The sequence below is a fragment of the Gorilla gorilla genome, chromosome 1 (assembly GCF_029281585.2).
Source record: "Gorilla gorilla gorilla isolate KB3781 chromosome 1, NHGRI_mGorGor1-v2.1_pri, whole genome shotgun sequence".
Lineage (NCBI taxonomy): Eukaryota > Metazoa > Chordata > Mammalia > Primates > Hominidae > Gorilla > Gorilla gorilla.
This window is the reverse complement of record NC_073224.2, coordinates 106498178-106522358: the sequence shown is the minus strand read 5'-3', so window position 1 is coordinate 106522358 and position 24181 is coordinate 106498178. Positions and strand designations below refer to the sequence as shown.

General features: G+C 47.1%; 1 protein-coding gene across 3 annotated transcripts in view; it reads left to right on the top strand.

The window, feature by feature from the left end:
- Window positions 1-9497: 9497 nt before the first annotated feature.
- PRPF3 (pre-mRNA processing factor 3) overlaps window positions 9498-24181 on the top strand; it is a 32315-nt gene continuing 17631 nt past the window's right edge. The window contains exons 1-7 of one of the 3 annotated variants that reach the window (XM_031016261.3): window positions 9498-9830; window positions 13142-13334; window positions 13998-14128; window positions 16582-16728; window positions 20970-21053; window positions 21265-21485; window positions 23231-23537. In XM_031016261.3, the coding sequence (XP_030872121.1) occupies window positions 13190-13334; window positions 13998-14128; window positions 16582-16728; window positions 20970-21053; window positions 21265-21485; window positions 23231-23537 (1035 nt within the window). In that variant the 5' untranslated portion in view covers window positions 9498-9830; window positions 13142-13189. Of the gene's footprint in view, window positions 9831-13141; window positions 13335-13996; window positions 14129-15805; window positions 15902-16581; window positions 16729-20969; window positions 21054-21264; window positions 21486-23230; window positions 23538-24181 lie in introns of those variants that run through there. The other 2 variants (XR_008670358.2, XM_063695299.1) reach the window with 2 other exon arrangements.

Here is a 24181-nt window from a genome sequence, read left to right as displayed (position 1 = left end):
GTCCCCTAGTTGTGCCAGCCAGACACCTGATTTTATTTATTTACTTATTTATATTTATTTATTTTTTTTGAGACAGCATTTCACTCCTGTCACCCAGGCTGGAGTGTAATGGCTTGATCTTGGCTCACTGCAACCTCTGCCTCGCAGGCTCAAGTGATTCTCCTGCGTCAGCCTCCCACGTAGCTGGGACTACAGGCGCACGCCACTGGACCTGGCTAATTTTTGTATTTTTTGTAGAGATGGGGTTTCACCATGTTGCCCAGGCTGGTCTCGAACTCCTGGGCTCTAGTGATCTGCCTGCCTCGGCCTCCCAAAGTGCTGTGATTACAGGCATGAGCCACCGGGCCCAGCCCAGATACCTGATCCTTGATTCCTCCTCCCCATTCAGCCGTGACTAGCATGTGTTTAATCCCTTCTGGCTATCTCTATGATTAAACGCCACAACCTTACTCCCAGCTACCATCATGACTCTTCTGGATTACTACAACAGCTATTTGACTATCGGCTTACCTTAGTGTTGTCTGGCTTCAATCTATTCACGCTTTCACCAGAGTGATTGTTCTAAAATGCAACTCTGATCCTTTCACTTTCCTGCTTAAACTGACCATTGGTTCCCATTGCTTTCAAAACAAAATCTACCGCCCCCATTCGGGAGGTGAGGGGCGCCTCTGCCCGGCCGCCCCTACTGGGAAGTGAGGAGCCACTCTGCCCGGCCAGCCGCCCCGTCCGGGAGGGAGGTGGGGGGGTCAGCCCCCCACCCGGCCAGCCGCCCCGTCCGGGAGGGAGGTGGGGGGGGTCAGCCCCCCGCCCGGCCAGCCGCCCCGTCCGGGAGGGAGGTGGGGGGGTCAGCCCCCTGCCCGGCCAGCCGCCGCATCCGGGAGGGAGGTGGGGGGGTTACCCCCCCGCCTGGCCAGCCGCCCCCGTCCGGGAGGTGAGGGGCGCCTCTGCCCGGCCGCCCCTACTGGGAAGTGAGGAGCCCCTCTGCCCGGCCAGCCGCCCCGTCCGGGAGGGAGGTGGGGGGGTCAGCCCCCCACCCGGCCAGCCGCCCCGTCCGGGAGGGAGGTGGGGGTGTCAGCCCCCCGCCCGGCCAGCTGCCCCATCTGGGAGGGAGGTGGGGGGGTTAGCCCCCCGCCTGGCCAGCCGCCCCGTCCGGGAGGTGAGGGGCGCCTCTGCCCGGCCGCCCCTACTGGGAAGTGAGGAGCCCCTCTGCCCGGCCAGCTGCCCCGTCCGGGAGGGAGGTGGGGGGGTCAGCCCCCCGCCTGGCCAGCCGCCCCCATTCTGGAGGTGAGGGGCGCCTCTGCCCGGCCACCCCTGCTGGGAAGTGAGGAGCCCCTTTGCCCAGCCAGCCGCCCCGTCCGGGAGGGAGGTGGGGGGTCAGCCCCCCGCCCGGCCAGCCGCCCCGTCTGGGTGGGAGGTGGGGGGGTCAGCCCTCCGCCCGGCCAGCTGCCCCATCTGGGAGGGAGGTGGGGGGGTTAGCCCCCCGACTGGCCAGCCGCCCCGTCCGGGAGGTGAGGGGCGCCTCTGCCCGGCCACCCCTACTGGGAAGTGAGGAGCCCCTCTGCCCGGCCAGCCGCCCCATCCGGGAGGGAGGTGGGGGGGTCAGCCCCCCGCCTGGCCAGCCGCCCCCGTTCGGGAGGTGAGGGGCGCCTCTGCCCGGCCACCCCTACTGGGAAGTGAGGAGCCCCTCTGCCCGGCCAGCCGCCCCGTCCGGGAGGGAGGTGGGGGGTCAGCCCCCCGCCCGGCCAGCCGCCCTGTCCGGGAGGGAGGTGGGGGGGTCAGCCCCCAGCCCGGCCAGCCAACCCGTCCAGGAGGGAGGTGGGGGGGGTCAGCCCCCCGCCCGGCCAGCCACCCCGTCCGGGAGGTGAGGGGCGCCTCTGCCCGGCCGCCCCTACTGGGAAGGGAGGAGCCCCTCTGCCCGGCCACCACCCCGTCTGGGAGGTGTACCCAACAGCTCATTGAGAACGGGCCATGAAGACAATGGCAGTTTTGTGGAATAGAAAGGGGAGAAAGGTGGGGAAAAGATTGGGAAATCGGATGGTTGCCGTGTCTGTGTAGAAAGAGGTAGACATGGGAGACTTCATTTTGTTCTGTACAAAGAAAAATTCTTCTGCCTTGGGATCCTGTTGATCTGTGACCTTACCCCCAACCCTGTGCTCTCTGAAACATGTGCTGTATCCACTCAGGGTTGAATGGATTAAGGGCGGTGCAAGATGTGCTTTGTTAACCAGATGCTTAAAGGCAGCATGCTCGTTAAGAGTCATCACCACTCCCTAATCTCAAGTACCCAGGGACACAAACACTGCGGAAGGCCGCAAGGTCCTCTGCCTAGGAAAACCAGAGAACTTTGTTCACTTGTTTATCTGCTGACCTTCCCTCCACTATTGTCCTGTGACCCTGCCAAATCCCCCTCTGCAAGAAACACCTAAGAATGATCAATAAAAAAAAAAAAAAAAAAAAAAAAAAAAAAAACAAAATCTAAACCACTTTAAACCACTTAGCATGGCATTTAAGGCTCTTTATGATTGAACCCTGCTTTTCTCTCTACCCATTTTTCCCCTGAAATGCACTTCTGGATCACAGCACATGCTGTTTTCTCTCATCCCCAGTCCACCAGCTCTCAGCTGGATTTTTTTTTCTCTCTCTTTTTGAGACAGGATCTTACTCTGTTGGTTAGGTTGGAGTACAGTACTACGATCATGGCTCACTGCAGCCTTGACCTCCTGAGCTCATGTGATTCTCCCACCTCAGCCTCCCCAAGTAGCTGGGACTATAGGCGCATGCCAACACACACAGCTAATTTTCGTATTTTTTGTAGAGATGTGGTTTTGCTATTTTACCCAGGCTGGTCTTGAACTCCTGGGCTCAAGTGATCCACCAACCTCCGTCTCCCAAAGTGTTGAGATTACAAATGTGAGACACCAAGCTTGACCCTGGAATGTTTTCTAACATGCCTTCCTTGATGCCTTTACCAACTTTGTATTATCTTTTTAATGTTGAGTTTACCTTTATAAGTTTGCTTCTATAATAGCACAGTTTCTTTCTTTCTTTTTTTTTTTTTTTTTGAGATGGAGTCTTGCTCTGTTGCCCAGGCTGGAGATCTCAGCTCACTGCAGCCTCCGCCTCCTGGGTTCCAGCAATTATTCTGCCTCAGCCTCCCAGGTAGCTGGGATTACAGACACATGCCACCACGCTTGGCTAATTTTTGTATTTTTAGTAGAGACAGGGTTTTACCATGTTGGCCAGACTGGTCTCAATCTCCTAACCTCAGGTGATCCTCCCACCTCGGCCTCCCAAAGTGCTGGGATTACAGGCATAAGCCATCATGCCTGGCCTTTTTTACCACTGTATTCCCAGTGCCTTGTATAATGCCCAACATTTAAATGCTCAGTAAATATTTATTGAAGGAATCTATGACAACAGATATGATCTACTAAGTCTTAATATGTGCCAGGCCTGGTCCTAAATATGTTTTGTTTTATTATGATAAAATATACATACACGAAATTTCTATTTTAATAATTTTAAGTATGCAATTCAGTACCATTAAGTAAATGTTGTAGAATCATCACCACTGTTTCCAAAACTTTTCATCACCCAAAACAGGAACTCTGTACCCATTAGGCGTTAACTCCCCATTCATCTCTCTCCAGCCCCTGATGGCCTCTATTCTACTTTCTGTCTCTATTTGGCTATTCTAGTTACTTCACGAAAGTGGAATCATACAATATTTGCCCTTTTTGTCTAGCTTATTTCACTTAGCATCTGTGTTGTAGCATGTATCAGTACTTCATTTGTTTTTATGGCTGAATAATATTCCATTGTATGTATATACCATATTTTGTTTATCTACTCATCTGTTGATGGACACTTGGGTTGCGTCCATTATTTGGCTATTGTGAATAATGCTACTATAAACACAGGGGTACAGATATATCTTTGAGACCTTGTTTGCATTTCTTTGGGGTATATACCCAGAAGTAGAATTGCTGGGTCATCTGAAAATTCTATTTTTAATTTTTTGAGGAACTACTATACTGTTTTACATAGCAGCTGCACCATTTTATATTATTACCAATAGGGCACAAGGGTTCCAACTTGTTTCCTTCCTTCCTTCCTCCCTCCCTCGCTCCCTTCCTCCCTTCCTCCCTCTGGATCCTTCTTCCTTCCTTTTCTGTCACCCAGGCTGGAGTGCGGTGGCATGATCACAGTTCACTGCCACCTTGATCTCTCAGGCTCAAGCTATCCACCCACCTTGGCCTCCCAAAGTGCTGGGATTACAAGCATGAGCCACTGCACCTGACCTCTTTTATTTTATTTTATTTTTATAGTAGCCATCCTACTGGATGTGAAGTGGTATTTCCTTGTGGTTTGGCTTTGCATTTCCCTAATAACTGATGCTGTGGAGCATCTTTCCATGTGCTTATTTGCCATTTTTTGTCTTCTTTGAACATACATATATTCAAGTGTTTTACCTGTTTTTGAATTAGGTTGTTTTGACCAGGCACGATGGCTTACGCCTGTAATACCAGCAGTTTGGGAGGCCAAAGCCAGTGGATCACTTGAGGCCAGGAGTTTGAGACCAGCCTGGCCAACATGGCAAAACTCTGTTTCTACTAAATATACAGAAATTAGCCAGGCCTGATGGCATGCGCCTGTAATCCCAGCTACTCGGGAGGCTGAGGCAGAAGAATTGCTTGAACCTGGGAGGCGGAGGTTACAGTGAGCCAAGATTGTGCTACTGCATTCCAGCCTGGGTGACTGAGCAGACTCTGTCTCAAAAAAAAAAAAAAAATTAGGTTGTTTTGTTGTTGAGTTGTAAGTGTTCTTAATATATTCTGGATATTAATCTCTTATCAGATATATGACTTGCAAATATTTTCTCACATTATGTGAGTTGCCTTTTCATTCTGTTGATAGTGTCATTTAATGCACAAAACTTTAAATTTTGATGAAGTCCAATTCATCTGTTTTTCCTTTGTTTGCCTGTATGTTTGGCATCACATCCAAGAAATTATCGCCAAATCCAATGTCAAAAAGATACACTCCTGTTCTCCTGTGTTTTCCTCTAAGAGTTTTACAGTTATTGCTCCTTAGTTTTAGGCGTTTTTTGAGACAAGAGTCTCACCCCAGGCTGGGCGCAGTGGCTCACATCTGTAATCCCAGCAGTTTGGGAGGCCAAGGCAGGCAGATCCCTTGAGGCCAGGAGTTGCAGACCAGCCTGGCCAACATGGCGAAACCCCATCTCTACTAAAAATACACAAATTAGCCGGGCGTGATGTCAGGCACCTGTAATTCCAGCTACTCAGGAGGCTGAGGCATGAGAATTGCTTGAAACTGGGAGGCAGAGGTTGCAGTGAGCTGAGATTGCAACAGTGCACTCCAGCCTGGGGGATAGAGCGATACTGTGTCTCCAAAAAAAAAAGAGTCTCACTCTGTGGCCCAGGCTGGAGTGCAGTGGGACAATCTTGAGTCACTGCAACCACTGCCTCCCAGGTTCAAGAGATTCTAGTGCCTCCCTCCTGAGTAGCTGGCATTACAGGCATGCACCACCATGCCCAGCTAATTTTTGTATTTTTAGTAGAGATGGGGTTTCACCATGTTGGGCAGGCTGGTCTAGAGCTCCTGGCCTCAAGTGATCCACCCACCTCAGCCTCCCAAAGTGCTGGGATTACAGATATGAACAACTGTGCCCAGCCCTACATTTATTTATTTGAGATAGAATCTCCTTCTGTCATCCAGGCTGGAGTGCAGTTGCATGGGATTATTGATGTGAGCCACTGTGCCCAGCCCTACTTTTATGTATGTATCTACTTATTTGAGACAGGGTCTCCCTCTGTCATCCAGGCTGGAGTGCAGTTGCGTGATCCCAGCTCACTGCAACCTCTGCCTCCTGGGTTCAAGCGATTCTCCTGCCTCAGTTTCCCAAGTAGTTGGGACTACAAGAGTGTGCCACCACACCTGGTAAATTTTTCTATTTTCAGAAGGGACGGGGATTGATTCACCATGTTGGCCAGGCTGGTCTTGAACTCCTGACCTCAAGTCATCCTCCAGCCTCAGCCTCCCAAAATGCTGAAATTATAGGGGTGAGCCACTGTGCTCGACCTCTAGTTTTTGTATATTTCTTAAATTTAGGTCTTAGATCCATTTTGAATTAATTTTTGTATACGGTATGAGGTAGGGGGTCCAATTTAACTCTTATGTTTGTGGATATCTGCTTTTCCCAGCATCATTTGTTAAACAGACTGTCCTTTCCACATTGAATAGCCTTGGCACCTTTGTCAAAAATCAGCTGACCATGGCCAGGTGCAGGGGCTCATGCCTGTAATCCCAGCATTTTGGGAGGCTGAGGTGGGCAGATCACGAGGTCAAGAGTTTGAGACCAGCCTGGCCAATATGGTGAAACCCCTAATAAAAATACAAAAAAAATTAGCTGGGCGTGGTGGCATGCACCTGTAGTCCCAGCTACTCGGGAGGCTGAGGCAGGAGAATTGGTTGAACCCAGGAGGTGGAGGTTGCAGTGAGCCAAGATTGTGCCACTGCACTCCAGCCTGGGCAACAGAGGGAAACTCCATCTAAAAAAAAAAAAAAAAAAAAAAATGCCGAGCACGGTGGCTTATGCCTGTAATCCCAGCACTTTGGGAGGCCGAGGCAGGCAGATCACCTGAGGTCCAGAGTTCGAGACCAGCCTGACCAACATGGAGATACCCCGTCTCTACTAAAAATACAAAATGAGGCCGGGTGCGGTGGCTCACGCCTGTAATCCCAGTGCTTTGGGAGGCCAAGGCGGGCAGATCACGAGGTCAGGAGATCTAGACCATCCTGGCTAACACGGTGAAACCCGTCTCTACTAAAACCACAAAAAATTAGCCGGGCGTGGTGGCACACACCTGTAGTCCCAGCTACTCAGGAGGCTGAGGCAGAAGAATCGCTTGAACCCAGGAGGCGGAGGTTTCAGTGAGCTGAGATTGTGCCACTGCACTCCAGCCTGGGCAACAGAGCGAGACTCGTCTCAAAAAAAAGAAGAAAAAAAAATACAAAATTAGCCTGGCGTGGTGGCGCTTGCCTGTAATCCCAGCTACTCCAGAGGCTGAGGCAGGAGAATTGCTTGAACCTGGGAGGCGGAGGTTGCGGTGAGCCGAGATTGCGCCATTGTACTCCAGCCTGGCCAATAAGAGCGAAACTCCATCTCAAAAAAGAAAAAAGAAAAAAAAATCAGCTGACCATATATGTGAGTGTTTATTCTGGGCTCTCTATTCTCCTTTTTTTTTTTTTTTTTTTTTTTTTTTTTTTGAGACAGAGTCTCGTTCTGTCACCAGGCTGGAATGCAGTGGTGCAATCTCGGCTGGCTGCAACCTCCACCTCCCGGGTTCAAGTGATTCTCCTGCCTCAGCCTCCGGAGTAGCTGGGACTACAGGCGCTTGCCACCACGCCCGGCTGATTTTTGTATTTTTAGTAGAGACGGGGTTTCACCATGTTGGCTAGCATGGTCTCGATCTCTTGGCCTCGTGATCTGCCCGCCTCGGCCTCCCAAAGTGCTGGGATTACAGGTGTAAGCCACCGCGCCCGACCCTCTATTCTCTTTTGTTGGTTTACCTGCCTGTTCTTACGCCAGTACCACACTGTGTCTTACACATTACATTTAATCCTCACGATACCTTTTTGAAGTAGAGATTCTTATTCTATAATTGAGGAAACAATCTCAGAAAAAATTACCTGAAGGAAACACAGCTAGTAACCGGAAAGCTACAGTTTAAATGTATCCAATTCTAAAAATTGGAAATAAAATCAGTTTTGTATTGTTGAGATGGAGTCTCCCTCTGTCGCCCAGGCTGCAGTGCAGTGGCGAGATCTTGGCTCACTGCAACCTCCACCTCCCGGGTTCAAGCAATTCTCCTGCCTCGGCCTCCTGAGTAGCTGGGATTACAGGTGCCCACCACCACACCCAGCTAATTTTTGCATTTTTTTAGTAGGGATGGGGTTTCACCATGTCGGGCAGACTGGTCTCAAACTCCTGACCTCAAGTGATCCACCCGCCTCGACCTCCCAAAGTGTTGGGATTACAGGCGTAAGCCACCACACCTGGCCTAAAATCAGTTTGTAGAAACACATTTCTCCATAGGGAATTGAACGCAGACTGTTAGAAGCACCAAAACAAAATAAATTTACAACAACCCTGCAATGTTGAAACTCATTAACCCATTCAACAGACTTTTTGAGTGAATATTTTGTGAGACATTGGTGTTAGAAGCTGTAGGTGGGGAAACTGATTTGTGAATAAGTTGAGCAGTAGGTTCAAACTCCCCCAACTTGTTCCTTCAGAGCCAGGCTTTATCCTGTTATGTCGTGCTGCCCCATCAGGGAAGGTGGGGCTTGGTACGTACATTGTTATCTTTAGATACAAAAATCTCCTACTATCTGGGGAATGTGAATAACCTCCCTGAAGAACAACTGCATCTTCTAGTGAGCCTACCACCAAGAAGACATTTTGGAACTTTAGTTTGGATAGTTTATAATATAAAAATAATGGAATTTTTTCCATTTCTCATATAAGAAATTGTGTCATAATACTGGACAATCTTTTTCCAAACTATCTTTGTCCACACACGTGTTGTTATGAATCATCGATTTAAAGAGTCAGTAGGGGCCGGGCGCGGTGGTTCAACCCTGTAATCCCAGCACTTTGGGAGGCCGAGGTGGGCGGATCACGCGGTCAAGAGATGGAGACCATCCTGGCCAACATGGTGAAACCCCGTCTCTCCTAAAAATATAAAAGTTAGCTGGACGTGGTGGTCGCGCGCCTGTAGTCCCATCTACTCGGGAGGCGGAAGTTTCAGTGAGCCGAATGCACTCCAGCCTGACGACAGAGCGAGACTCCGTCTCAAAAAATAAAAAATAAAAATAAAAAATAAAGGGTCAGTAGGTTAGAGCCTCATTTTGGAGAAAGGTTAATATATAGACCTATTGATAGAATGGAGAAAACAATACTGGTAGGTCTCACTTGTCATTTATTGAGCCCAAAGTGCTGGGATTACAGGCGTGAGCCACGGCGCCCGGCCTGACACCACTGTTAAATTAGGGAGAAAGGGTTTACTTTCTACCGGAAAGGCTGTGTTTGAACACAAACGCAGAAGCGTCGCTCTTCATTCTAGCCTAAGTTTACTTTTGCGCACTTATTCTCCATATGAGGAAAACAGCAAGTAGCCCAATTTCCGCTTCAGGAAGTTAAAGACATTAACTTGGCAGAAATCGGCCAGGCGCGGTGGCTCACACCTGTAATCCCAGCACTTTGGGAGGCCGAGGCGGGCGGATCACGAGGCCAGGAGATCGAGACCATCCTGGCTAACACGGTGAAACCCCGGCTCTACTAAAAATACAAAAAATCAGCCGGGCGTGGTGGCGGGCGCCTGTAGTCCCAGCTACTCGGGAGGCTGAGGCAGGAGAATGGCGTGAACCCGGGAGGCGGAGCTCGCAGTGAGCCGAGATCGCGTCACTGCACTCCAACCTGGGCGACAGAGCGAGACTCCGTCTCAAAAAAAAAGCTAAAAAAAAAAACCTTGGCAGAAATCTAGCTAATAGGTTTAGCCTGGGAAATAGACAGCAAGGAACTTGCTCAGGGAAACTTTTCTGTTCTGCGACGCATGCGTTCAGCCTCCAAGAAAGTGGCAAATACGGCTGCGCGAATTGGCGGCCCGGCCCTCCTTGGTCACGTGTTGGGAGACAGCGGCGTGGCGGCGGCGGTGGCGGTAGCGACGGCAGGCCGTAGGGCGGTCAGAAGGTTTCCGGTTCCGGTGTAACGTTCGGGCTCCGTCTCAGGGGCTGAAGTTTGTGAGGTGAGTAGTGGCCCCGGGCCCACAGAGGGTAATTCCAGTCCGCGCCACTGTGGCCGGGGACTCAGTCCAAGGGGAGGACCGAAGCGGGAGGGTTCAGCGGGGAGGAGTGTGAAAGGAGTACCTGGTTTGGTGGGAGAAGAGGTTGGAATGAGATTGTTGAGAGGAAAAGGGCGGGGGCGGGAAGGAGACCGGGTTGGGAGACCAGCTCTGGGGTGAGGAGTTTAGGTAGAACAAGGTAGAGTAAGAGACTGGTTGGAGTGACGAAGAGACTAAAAATGAAGATTAGCGGGGGAGGGGGGAGCTGCAGAGGGAAACTCAGGTTGTAGCAAACAAGAGCACGGAGTAAGGAATTCCTTCAGAAGACTGGATTTGGATTCTGCTGCCTGCTCATTGAGAGGAGAGATCATTGTACCTCGCTTTCCTTCCGCACCCCCACTACCCCCGCACCTCGCAGTTATTGTTGAGCATTTGATTAGTGACAAGGCTAATTACCGTTTGAAACTTTTTTGTCCATTGGCTGTTTAGTTTGCACATCATCTTATGGAGGTAACAATGACACCTCATTTATTGCTTTGGGCTTTCAAATTGCTTATACTTTCTAGCCTATCATTCAATTCTAGTGGAATATAAGACCCGTTAAGGTGAGGACTCTTGTTAGTTTTGCTCACTGTTTTATGTATCCACCGCACCTAGTACATTACTTGACACTTAGTAGTTACTCAATAAATATTTATTGAATGAATTAAGATGTAAATATGGCAGTCCTCATTTTGTAAGATGGTAAACTGTGGCTCCAAAGAATTAACTTGCCCAAGGGCTTGTAAATGGTGGGGCTCAGTGTCCCAACTGTTTCTGTGTGAACTCTTGTTTTCACTTTCTATGGCATCTGGATATGCCGCTTTTGTGCAATACATGTGTAATATGTAGAAATTGGTACGCTGTATGTCTACTCATTGTGGGGTAATAGAACCACCATAGAATTACTCACGTAACTTGTCACTGAGGCAGAAAATCTTTCAGTCTTAGTTTCATCACTTCAATCTACTAGCTTCCTTTGGATATACCAAAAGTGAGTCTATTTGGCAGCAAGTCTTATAGACTCTAGTATAGAGGCTAAACTTACCAAGAATGTAGAAGTTAATCAGACTGGATTTTTTGGAGAAAAGATGTCTTAAAACATCTTGAAAGATGATTCCCAGATCTTTGATAAGTGGCACTGCTGGGAATAGCTGAGCTTGGAAATTGAGGTCAGTCAATTTATTGACTCCCATTTAGACACCTTTTTTTTTTTTTCCCCCGAGACGGAGTCTTGCTCTGTCGCCCAGGCTGGAGTGCAGTGGTGCGATCTCGGCTCACTGCAACCTCTGCCTTCCATGTTCAAGGGATTCTCCTGTTTCAGCCTCCAGAGTAGCTGGGATTACAGGTGCAGGTCACCACGCCCAGCTAATATTTGTATTTTTAATAGGGATGGGGTTTCACCATGTTGGCCAGGCTGGTCTCGAACTCCTGACATCAGATAATCCACCCTCCTTGGCCTCCCAAAGTGCTGGGATTACAGGCGTGAGCCACCGCACCTGGCTTTTTTTTTTTTTTTTTTTTTTTGGAGACACAATTTCACTCTGTCGCCCAGGCTGGAGTGCGCATGATTTTGGCTCACCACAACCTCTGCCTCCTGGGTTCAAGTGATTTTCCTGCCTCTGCCTCATAAGTAGCTGGGATTACAGGTGCCCACCACCTCACCTGGCTAATTTTTGTATTTTTAGTAGAGACGGGTGCAGTGGGTCACGCCTGTAATCCCAGAACTTTGGGAGGCCAAGGTGGGCAGATCACTTGAGGTAAGGCGTTACCTGGCCGATATGGTGAAACCGCGTCTTTATTAAAACTACGAAATTGGCCAGGCGTGGTGGTGCATGCCTGTAGTCCCAGCTACTTGGGAGGCTGAGGCAGGAGAATCAAGTGAACCCAGGAGATGGAGGTTGCAGTGAACCAAGATTACGCCACTGCACTCCAGCCTGGGCGACGGAGTGAGTACTCTGTCTCAAAAGAAAAATGAGGGTATTCTTTTCTGAGCTGAAGGATCATCAAGTCGGCTGATGGAGACCCTGTAGATTGAACATGATAATTACCTGTATGCAGAATTCCCGCTGGGATGAATATGACCACAGAGAAATGTGACAGAACATTCTTTTTTTTTTTTTTTTGAGACGGAGTCTTACTCTGTTGCCCAGGCTGGAGTGCAGTGGCGCGATCTCGGCTCACTGCAACCTCTGCTGCCTGGGTTCAAGCGATTCTCTTGTCTCAGCCTCCCGAGTAGCTGGGATTACAGGCGCCTGCCACCATGCCCAGCTAATTTTTTTTGTAGTTTTTAGTAGAGATGGGGTTTCACCATCTTGGCCAGGCTGGTCTTGAACTCCTGACCTCGTGATCCACCCGCCTCAGCCTCCCAAAGTGCTGGGATTACAGGCGTGAGCCACCGCGCCCGGCCAGAACATTCTTAAAGATCATGAGATTTAATTTAATATCTAGGATGACTGACCTGGATAAACCCTCTTTTACTTGCATACCTTAAAAGAAGGGAATCCTACATAAGTCAGGGTTGGGTTAGGGAATGCCTGCCTGGAAGTAGGAAGAATGGAAAAGCTGGCCTCTGGATGGGCTTTTTTAGTTCTGTTTTAGTGTTACTAGGTTTGCAAGTCCTTGTTGATATGACAGGATCAAGAAAGAAGCTAGAACTAATTTCTCAGACTTAGCTTATTCACAGAGTTTGTTTATTCTGCAGATTTCATTGATCAACTTAAGAGTTAGAATTAAAAATCAAATGGGATCTCTTTCTGCTTTGAGATACGGTTCTTGGGGAAAATATTTGCCTTCAAATGAGTTGGAAAAACTTGTCTAGGGATTGAGAATAGGGCTGGGGAATGCATTCCTGATGTACTAACCATTTCCCTGGATCACTTTAGTCTTTTTTTTTTTTTTTTGAGAGAGAGTCTTGCTTTGTCGCCCAGGCTGGAGTACAGTGGTGCGATTTTGACTTGTTGCAAGCTCCACCTCCCTGGTTATTCCCCTGCCTCAGCCTCCCAAGTAGCTGGGATTACAGGCACATGCCACCACGCCCAGCTAATTTTTTTGTATTTTTAGTAGAGGCAGGGTTTCACCATGTTGGCCAGACTGGTCTCGAACTCTTGACCCCAGGCAGTCCCTCCACCTTGGCCTCCCAAAGTGCTGGGATTACAGGCGTGAGCCACTGCACCCAGCCCACTTTAGTCTTTTCTTATTCTCTAACTTGTCTCTCTCTTTTTTTTTTTTTTTAGGTGTAGTATTGAGTCCTGTTTGAGCTATTGTTCTCTTTTTCCTGAAAAATGGCACTGTCAAAGAGGGAGCTGGATGAACTGAAACCATGGATAGAGAAGACAGTGAAGAGGGTCCTGGGTTTCTCAGAGCCTACGGTGGTCACAGCAGCATTGAACTGTGTGGGGAAGGGCATGGACAAGAAGAAGGCAGCCGGTATGTACCTTTCTGCATCTTTTGTCTTAACATATAGGGTGACCCCAAACACTGCTTTGAACTTCCTCAAAATTCTCTCTGTTGGGAACATCTAAAAAAATGGCAGGCTGTATTTTATTTTCACCTGTATTATAGTGAAAATAGGCTAAATAATAATTTGCTTTTTCTCTTAATTGCTTATTTTTTATGTTATTTGTGATAGATTTTAAATCTTCGTTTGGCTACCATACTGAGTCACCGAAGTTAGATTTACTTAGGAAGTATGCTTAAATCAGATAGGCATATTCAGATTCAGACTGAACATCTCAACATACAAAAATCTTTATGAAATACATGAAAAAGCTTGAAGGAGGTAGATTTTGTTAATGGTAGTCTTCTACAACTTGCTATTTGGGAAAGGTGAGGGTGGTTATTCATCTTAAACTTGATGTTCAAGGTAAACAGGTTGCTCTCACTGCACCACTTCCCACTCCAAAAAATTATAACTATTTTCACCTCACAGGGCAAGGTCATTTAGTGTAAGAGAGATGGGAATCCTACAAAAAACTTAAAATTTGTTTCACTCCTGGGAATAAAATTCCAGTGTTGGTACCTGTTATAGGCCTAGTATTAGACTATGTACTCTTACCTTTCCAACCCTACCACCGCCTTTCTTCCTGTCAGATCATCTGAAACCTTTTCTTGATGATTCTACTCTCCGATTTGTGGACAAACTGTTTGAGGCTGTGGAGGAAGGCCGAAGCTCTAGGCATTCCAAGTCTAGCAGTGACAGGAGCAGAAAACGAGAGCTAAAGGTAGGTTACAATTTACTGTCTAATGAGCTCAGGACTGTTTTGAATGGTAACAGAGTTGCTGAGCTTACCAGTTCACACGTTGATATCCTCTATTTAGAGCAGCAAATGTTCAAGAGAGGTACTTAGACATTAGAGTAGGAGAGATGAATTAGTGTCATCACCATCTGAACTACCTCTAAGTTCATGGGTTGAAATATCCAAAGAAATAATTGGCAGCTTTGTCTTTTTTTAGATAACAGGAGTTTTGATTCTCATGTTTCTCCATATTTCCTTTTTTTCCTTCTTACTGTTACTTATAAACTGATTGCTCTAAGATTTTATCTTTGATTTATTTGAGGCCTAATAAGTTGTTTTAGAATGTGACTCCACTGGTACCTGAGCTGTACACCTCATTGTTGCCTCTTTGTAGAGGTTTCTCTGCAATGCACTTGTAGATAGAATACCAAAAAATAACTATTATTTATTATATTCTTGAGAGCTTACCATTTGCTCTATGGCATATTGCTGGTCCTCTGCTGCCATGAGTGAAACACTTGGAGGAGTTGTCAGTACCCCCGTAACTACTACACTTTTTATTCTGTAGTTGCCGACTGATCCTGGCCTCTTTCAGTATTAGCAGTATCAAGTAGCCTATTTTTCTACTCATTTGCCAGTATCTCTCTTTAGGAAAAAAAAAAAAACGTTCTGTGACTCCTATTAAACCTTCCAAAGTTCTTCTGATACCTTGGCTATCCCATTACTTTTCCTGAGGGAAAAGAGTGAATAAGTAATGTCTGCTTGGTCCCCTGGCCAGGCTATGCAACTAAAAAAAAAAACAGAGAGATTTGTGCCCTTTGTGTTTGGAGCATTGTAGGGTGGTCAGAGAAGGAGAGATAGTCCTTGCCTTAAAACAATTTGTAATTTGTCAGGCAGTGTGGCATGTGCCTGTAATCCTAGCTACTTGGGAAGCTGAGGCAAGAGGATCTCTTGAGCCCAGGAGTTGCAATTTAGAAGAGGCAGGGGTATCACAAAATATATATTCACGTATTATAAAATCTAAGTAGCAGTTTCATGTAAATTTTAGGGTTGGTTATAGAATTTCAGACCTATGTTGAATTTTGTTATATTTAAGGTGGAATGATTGATCCACAGTATACACAGATCTGTACAGTGAAGATTATGTCACGATAGGGCATACTTCTTTTTTTTTTTCCTTTTTTTTTTTTCAAGGGTGAGTCTCACTCTGTCGCCCAGGCTGGAGTACAGTAGCACAATCTTGACTCACTGCAACCTCCACCTCCCAGGTTCAAGTGATTCTCCTGCCTCAGCCTCCTGAGTAGCTGGGATTACAGGCACATGCCACCATGCCTGGCTAATTTTTGTATTTTTAGTAGAGACGGGGTTTCATCATGTTGATCAGGTTGGTCTCGAACTCCTGACCTCAAGATCCGCTCGCCTCGGCCTCCCAAAGTGCTGGAATTACAGGCATGAGCCCCTGCGCCTGGCCAGTAGGGCATACTTCTGTATGAGTGCTGAGGGCATGCTGTGAATGAAGTGACTACATTGGGTGGGATTAATAAAAATGGCTTCTTGAAGGAGGTGTCTAGATAGCCTTGGGATATGGGTCCCATTTTTGGTCCATTCAGGTCCCCACCCCACACAATATATTATGGGAGAGTCCTTTTTCTTGAACTGTAGGAGTTCCAGGAAGCGCTCGCCCCTGGCCGAGGATATGTCCTTGCAAAACACGAGCCCTCCTAGTGAAGAGGGGATGTCACCCAAAGCCTACCACCGGTGTGTACATTTGCTTTTTCCCATTGTCCCTTCCAGTTGGCCACTCTCGGTCCTGTTAAATTCACCTTGCAAATTAGTCATCATATTTGAGTTTCCATTGTTTGATGAAAACAAAGTGTTAATGGGGATTACTGAAGAAGAAAGAGAAGGCCCCTGTCCTGGAAGAGCTTAGACTTAGTTGGGAAAACTGTACTAACATTGAAATACTTAACACTTGGCAAACAGAATGTCAACAATGTAATTTAACCTAATATGAACCAAGCTCTTACATGCTAAGAGAATGTGAAACAAAAGTTTAATCAGAGTGGGATAAGGTTATAATGAGGAAAACTTCTTGGAGGAGGTGAGTTTTAGGCAGGATTTGGAACAGGGGTTGTGGAAAAGTTGAGAGAAATCATTATAAATGTGGGCAGTAGCATTTGCAAAGACCTTGAGATGGGAACATTTATAAGAACATGGGAGTGAAATTTGTTTGACTGGATTAGGAGAATGTTGAAGTTGGGTGAGATTGTCCACTTGGTGGAGAGTCTAGTAGACCCTGCTTCTGGCAGGTGGCTATTTGCAAGGTTGTGTCATATTCCCCTGGGAATAGCCAGAAAATGCTGGTAGGGGCTAGGATAATTCTTCCCTTCTCCCCACGGGGAGGGATACAGCTTTTCTTTCATCTTGGGTTCCCTTAGGAGGTGTTTGGTGATGACTCTGAGATCTCTAAAGAATCATCAGGAGTAAAGAAGCGACGAATACCCCGTTTTGAGGAGGTGGAAGAAGAGCCAGAGGTGATCCCTGGGCCTCCATCAGAGAGCCCTGGCATGCTGACTAAGCTCCAGGTTAGTGATTAGGGACTGGAAGCAAAGTGGTTTTGTGAGTTGAAGAAGCAAAAGGTGCATGGGTCTGTATTTATTGTGGAATTTTTTTTTTTTTTTTTTTTTTTTGAGGTGGAGTTTTGCTCTTGTCACCCAGGCTGGAATACAGTGGCGCGATCTCAGTTCACTGCAACCTCCGCCTCCCGGGTTCAAGCAAATCTCCTGTCTCAGCCTACTGAGTAGCTGGGATTACAGGCACCCACCACCAAGCCTGGCTAATTTTTGTATTTTTAGTAGAGATGGGGTTTCACCATGTTGGCCAGGCTGGTCTTGAACTCCTGATGTCAGGTGATGCACTCACCTTGGCCTCTCAGAGTGCTAGAATTACAGGAGCGAGCCACTGCGCCCGGCTAATTTTTTGTATTTCTTTTAGTAGAGACAGGGTTTCACCATGTTGGGCAGGCTGGTCTTCAACTTCTGACCTCAGGTCATCTGCCCACCTTGGCCTCCCAGAGTGCTGGGATTACAGGCGTGAGCCAGCATGCCTCGCCTTATTGTGATCTTGATTTGAATTAGTGTTTAGCATTTGGAGAAACTTTTTTTTTTTTTTTTTTTTTGAGATAGAGTTTCACTCTGTTGCCCATGCTGGAGTGTAGTGGCGTGATCTCAGCTCACGGCAACCTCCACCTCCCAGGTTCAAGCGATTCTCCTGCCTAAGCCTCCAGAGTAGCTGGGACTACATGCGAACACCACTACGCCTGGCTAATTTTTGTATTTTTAGTACAGACGGTGTTTTGCCATGTTGGCCAGGCTGCTCTGGAACTCCTGGCCTCAAGTGATCTGCCACCTCAGCCGCCCAAATGGCTGGGATTACAGGTGTGAGCCACCATGCCAGGCCAGCATTTGGGAAAGTTTTATTTCCTGCTTTATGTTTTAGCATTCTTTGATTTGACCAGGAGTATTCTAGGTAAGGGTATTGAAATTGCCATTTACTGTGGCAAGCAAAGTGTGTTATGTACATTATTTGCCTAATTACCTATGTGGTTGAGTCATTGAGAAAATTAAATGAAATGATCAGAACTCATCCTAATGACAGAGGAGAATCTCCAAACATAATGCAAAGAAGATATAATCCACTGATAAATAATTTTAAGTTGACTTTGTATTTTTTTTAACAGGAAGTATTTGTGTTTTTTCAATTGGCATTGTTAAATAATTTTGATACCATTTAAGTGTTTCTTTTACCATTTAATATTTGAGGGGGGTAATAGAACATATACAGAAATATGGGTGGGTGGATTTGCATATATGTGATATTTACAGAAGGAAAGAAATGGATTTTTTGTGTGTGTGTGTGTGAAATGTTCTCTCTGTCACTCAGGCTGGAGCGCAGTGGTGCGATCTCGGTTCACTGCAGCCTCTGCCTCCCAGGTTCAAGTGATTCTCCTGCCTCAGCCTCCTAAGTAGCTGGGATTATAGGCATGTGCCACCATGCACGGCTAATTTTTGTATTTTTAGTAGAGACAGGGTTTCACCATGTTGACCAGGCTGGTCTGGAACTCCTGACCTCAAGTGATCTGCCTACCTTGGCCTCCCAAATTGCTGGGATTATAGGCGTGAGCCACCGTACCTAGCCTGTTTTTGTTTTTCAGGCAAGGTCTCACTTTTTTGTCCAGGCTGGAGTTCAGTGGCGAGATCTTGGCTTACTGCAACCTCTGCCTCCCGGGCTTGAGTGATCCTCCCACGTTGGCTTCCCAAGTAGCTGGGACTACAGGTCACCATGCCTGGCTGATTTTTGTATTTTTTTTAAAGATTGAGTTCCACCACGTTGCCCAGGCTGGTCTTGAACTCCTGGGCTGAAATGATCCTCTTGCCTCAGCCTCCCAAAGTGCTGGACTTACAGGCGTGAGCTACCACGCCCAGCCGATTATTTTCTTTTTTTGGGGGTGGGGATGGAGTCTTGCTCTGTCACTTAGGCTGGAGTATGGTGGTGCGTTCTCGGCTCACTGCAACCTCTGCCTCCCGGGTTCACGCCATTCTCCTGCCTCAGCCTCCTGAGTAGCTGGGACTACAGGTACGTACCACCATGCCCGACTAATTTTTTGTATTTTTAGTAGAGATGGGGTTTCACCATGTTAGCCAGGATGGTCTTGATCTCCTGACCTCGTGATCCACCCGCCTCAGCCTCCCAAAGTGCTGGGATTACAGGCATGAGCCACCGTGCCAGGCCCAATGATGTTTTTTATGGAGAATGGGGATGGACGTATTCACAACATATCCTTTTGTTATGTTTCTTTCTTTTTTTTTTTTTGAGACGGAGTCTTACTCTGTCGCCCATACTGGAGTGTAATGGCGCTATCTGGGCTCACTGCAACCTCCGCCTCCCGGGTTCAAGCTATTCTTCTGCCTCAGTCCCTTGAGTAGCTGGGATTACAGGCACGCGCCACCACGCCTAGCTAATTTTTTTGTATGTTTAGTAGAGATGGGGTTTCACCATGTTGGTCAGGCTGGTCTCGAACTCCTGACCTCGTGATCCGCCCGGCTCGGCCTCCCAAAGTGCTGGGATTACAGATGTGAGCCACCAGGCCCAGCCTGTAATTTTTCATTTTATTTTATTTAATTTTTTGAGACGGAGTCTCGCTCTTGCACTGTTGCCTAGGCTGGAGTGCAATGCCGTGATCTCAGCTCACTGCAACGTCCGCCTCCTGGGTTCCAGCAGTTCTCCTGCCTCAGCCTCCTGAGTAGCTGGGATTACAGACGTGCATCACCATGTCCAGCTAATTTTTGTATTTTTAGTAGAGATGGGGTTTCACCCTGTTAGCCAGGATGGTCTCGATCTCCTGACCTCGTGATCCACCTGCCTCAGCCTCCCAAAGTGTTGGGATTACAGGCGTGAGCCACCATGCCCAGCCCTGTAATTTTTAATTTTTTAATTTTCTTTCTTTCTTTCTTTACTTATTTAGAGATGGAGTCTCCCCCTGTTGTCCAGGCTGGAGTGCAGTGGCATGATCTTGGCTCACTGTAATCTCCACCTTCTGGATTCAAGCGCTTCTCCTGCCTCAGCCTCCTGAGTAGCTGGCATTACAGGCGCCCACCACCACACCCGGCCAGTTTTTGTATTTTTACTAGAGACGGTGTTTCACCACGTTAGCCAGGCTGGTCTTCAGCTCCTGACCTCAAGTGATTCGCCCACCTCAGCCTCTCAAAGTGCTGGGATTACAGGCGTGAGCCACCATGCCTGACCCTTCCGTAATTTTTGAATTTTGAATATATCACCTATTCAAGAAAAAATGTTAAAGACAAATGTTTAAAAATATCTTGAAGCAGTTTAAGAACAGGTCTGTTTTGCAAAATGTAAGAGGAGTTGTTTGGCCATACCCTCAAAGCTTATCATTCTGAACTTCTTTAGGACAGAAGGGGTTTATAGAGACTAGGGAGCAGGTCTTTGCACCATCGTCTCTTCTTTCCCAAACTAGTAGTTCAAGTACTAATATCATGATTTTTTTAAAAAAATTAAGTATAGGCTGGGTGCGGTGGCTCACACCTGTAATCCCAGCACTTTGAGAGGCCGAGGTGGGCGGATCACGAGGTCAGGAGATCGAGACCATCCTGGCTAACAGGGTGAAACCCCATCTCTACTAAAAATACAAAAAATTAGCCGGGCGTGATGGTGGGCGCCTATAGTCCCAGCTACTCGGGATGCTGAGGCAGGAGAATGGCATGAACCCGGGAGGCAGAGCTTGCAGTGAGCCAAGATCGCACCACTGCACTCCAGCCTGGGTGACAGAGCGAGACTCCATCTCAAAAAAAAAAAAAGAAAAATTAAGTATAATATTTTGTGTAGGTTCTGTTAGGTTTGCATGCATTATTTAAGTGGTTAACACTAGACCTATAAGGTAGGTACTGTTTTCTTCCCCCTTCTAGACACTTAGGAGGTTTAGAGACTAAGTTCCTTATCCAAGATAACAAAGGCATTAAGTGGCAGAGTTAAGATTCAAACTCAGGTTTCTCTGACTCCAGAGTCTCAATCATCACACTATATTACTACCTAATATGCTAATCTTGCTTTAGGAACATGGGTTGAAAAATTCCAGTGCTCACTTATCTTGACTAAATTTTTTGCACTGTGGTGCAGGCAGAATGTGGTATAGTCATTCAAAACCTTCTAAGTGCCTAGACCTGAGAGCCTTGTGGGTTTAAAAACCTGAATGGGAGAAGTAAGAAGGAGAAATTAACAGTTTTTCAATTTTTTTCCTGGAGAGCAGATCAAACAGATGATGGAGGCAGCAACACGACAAATCGAGGAGAGGAAAAAACAGCTGAGCTTCATTAGCCCCCCTACACCTCAGGTACTGTGTCTAGATTACTCTGAACAGAATAATCTTTGGCACAGAATTTCTTGCCATCCACTCAAAATGAGAGACTAGAAGAGGTGACTACATGTTTCACTTCATAATCATCTGCTACAGTCTACCATGATGTGTGTGTATATCTGTGTGTGTGTATGTGTGTTTGTCTGCCTGTCTTAATTCCTCTGATTTCTTTTTCTCTATCTCACAGCCAAAGACTCCTTCTTCCTCCCAACCAGAGCGACTTCCAATTGGCAACACTATTCAGCCCTCCCAGGCTGCCACTTTCATGAATGATGCCATTGAGAAGGCAAGGAAAGCAGCTGAACTACAAGCTCGAATCCAAGCCCAGCTGGCACTGAAGCCAGGACTCATCGGCAATGCCAACATGGTGGGCCTGGCTAATCTCCATGCCATGGGCATTGCTCCCCCGTGAGTGTCTATTTCATGGAATACCTTTTCATTTCTGAAGTTTGAGAAGCAATAAATACCTTTGAATGTTACTGATCTGGCTTGGCGCAGTGCCTCAGGCCTGTAATCGTAGCACTTTGGGAGGCTGAGGTAGGTGGATCACCTGAGGTCAGGAGTCAGGAGTTCGAGACCAGCCTGGCCAATATGGTGAAACCCCATCTCTACTAAAAATACAAAAATTAGCCGGGCGTGGTGGTGCATGCCTGTAATCCCAGCTACTCGGGAGGCTGAGGCAGGAGAATCGCTTGAACCCAGGAGGCAGAGGTTGCAGTGAGCTGAGATTGTGCCACTGCGTGGGTGACAGAGGGAGACTCCGGCTCAAAGAAAACAACAAACAAAATATTACTGATCCTCTTTTTCCACAGAACCTAGATCATTTCTCACAGTTTCATATTTCTTAGGTGTGATTGATTAACCAGTTGAATTTTATCTCGTCTACCCTGTCGCAGGGTTTATTATCTTCTTATGATTTATATAACTGAGATTAAGGTTATTCATCTAATGTTGGAGCTAGGAGTAGAGCCAGGTTTCCTTCCTGTTTTCAAACTCAGATTTATCCCATTAAACCACATTGTGTGAGACTAGATCTGAGGTTCCTCTGCAACTGGTCAAAGATATTACATTTTTTTTAGCATCTACAGTTGGTCTGGCATCCCATGACTGACGTAAGAATTCTGGGATAAGGAAAGATAGGATTATAAATTCATATAATTTATAAACTCATTTCATTTGGTTGTCCTGTATACTGAAATATCCACTTTGATATTTTTAATCAAGATACTATTGGCAGGGCGCGGTGGCTCACACCTGTAGTCCCAGCACTTTGGGAGGCTGAGACTGGCAGATTGCTTGAGCTCAGGAGTTCAAGACCAGCCTAGGCAACATGGCAAAACCCCATCTCTCTAAAATATACAAAAATTAGCCAGGCATGGTAGAGCATGCGTGTAGTTCCAGCTACTTAGGAGGCTGAGGTGGGAGAATTTCTTTGGGCCTGGGAGGTTGAGGTGGCAATGAGCTGTGATTGTGCTACTGTACTTTAGCCTAGGCAGCAGAGTGAGACCATGTCTCAAAAAAAAAGATGGTATTGCTCACTGATGAGATTGTTCCCTAGAATTATTTTTTTGTCCTTTTTTTTTTTTTTTTTTTTTTGTTGTTGTTGTTGTTGTTGTTGTTGTTGAGAGGGAGTCTCACTCTGTCACCCAGGCTGGAGTGCAGTGATCTCGGCTCCCTGCAACCTCTGCCTCCCAGGTTCAGTAGCTGGGACTACAAGTGCCCGTCTAAATTTTGTATTTTTTGTAGAGATGGGGTTTCACTGTGTTGCCAAGGCTGGTCTCGAACTCCTGGGCTCACGCGATCCACCCGCCTCAGCCTCCCAAAGTGCTGGGATTACAGTGTGAGCCACCACACCCGTCCATCCAAATAACTCTTATAGAGAAGACACTGCAGCCTCGACTTCCTGGGCTCAAGTGATCCTCCTCAACCTCCTGAGTAGGTGGGACCACAGGTATATGCCACCGCACCCAGCTAATTTTAAATTTTTTGTTGAGATGCACTGGTCTTTAACTCCTGGGCTCAAGTGATCCCTCTGCCTTGGCCTCCCAAAATGCTGTGGTTCCAGGCTTGAGCCACCACGCCTGGCTTTATTTTGTTTTTTGCTTGCCTTAATGTTCCATACAGGATTTATTTCTTTGTGGACTATTTTTCAGGAAGGTGGAGTTAAAAGACCAAACGAAACCTACACCACTGATCCTGGATGAGCAAGGGCGCACTGTAGATGCAACAGGCAAGGAGATTGAGCTGACACACCGCATGCCTACTCTGAAAGCCAATATTCGTGCTGTGAAGAGGGAACAATTCAAGCAACAACTAAAGGAAAAGCCATCAGAAGACATGGAATCCAATACCTTTTTTGACCCCCGAGTCTCCATTGCCCCTTCCCAGCGCCAGAGACGCACTTTTAAATTCCATGACAAGGGCAAATTTGAGAAGATTGCTCAGCGATTACGGACAAAGGTATCTGGCTTAGAGTATAACACAGAATTTGGAAAAAGTTAAGAAGCTGACAAGAAAACATTGTTAAATCTCTATGTTCTAGGAAATTAGATAAATAGGTCATTTAAAGCAGCAGTCCTCAACCTTTTTGGCACCAGGGACTTGTTTCATGGAAGATAATTTCTCCCCTGGAGTAAGGATGGTTTCGTGATGGTTCAAGCACATTACATTTATTGTGTACTTTATTATTATTTTTTTCGAGATGGAGTGTCGCTCTTGTTTCCCAGGCTGGAGTGCAATGGTGCGATCTCAGCTTGCTGCAACCTTTGCCTCCCAGGTTCAAGTGATTCTCCTGCCTCAGCCTCCCGAGTAGCTGGGATCACAGGCATGTACCACCACGCCTGGCGAATTTTGTATTTTTGGTGAAGATGGGGTTTCTCCATGTTGGTCAGGCTGGTCTCGAACTCCTGACCTCAGGTGATCTGCCCACTTTGTCCTCCCAAAGTGCTGGGATTACAGGCGTGAGCCACCACACCCGCCTTTTTTTTTTTTTTTTTGGGCGGGGAGGGGGATGGAGTCTTGCACTGTTACCTGGGCTGGAGTGCAGTGGTACAGTCTCAGCTCACTGCAACCTCTGTCTCCTGGGTTCAAGCAATTCTCCTGCT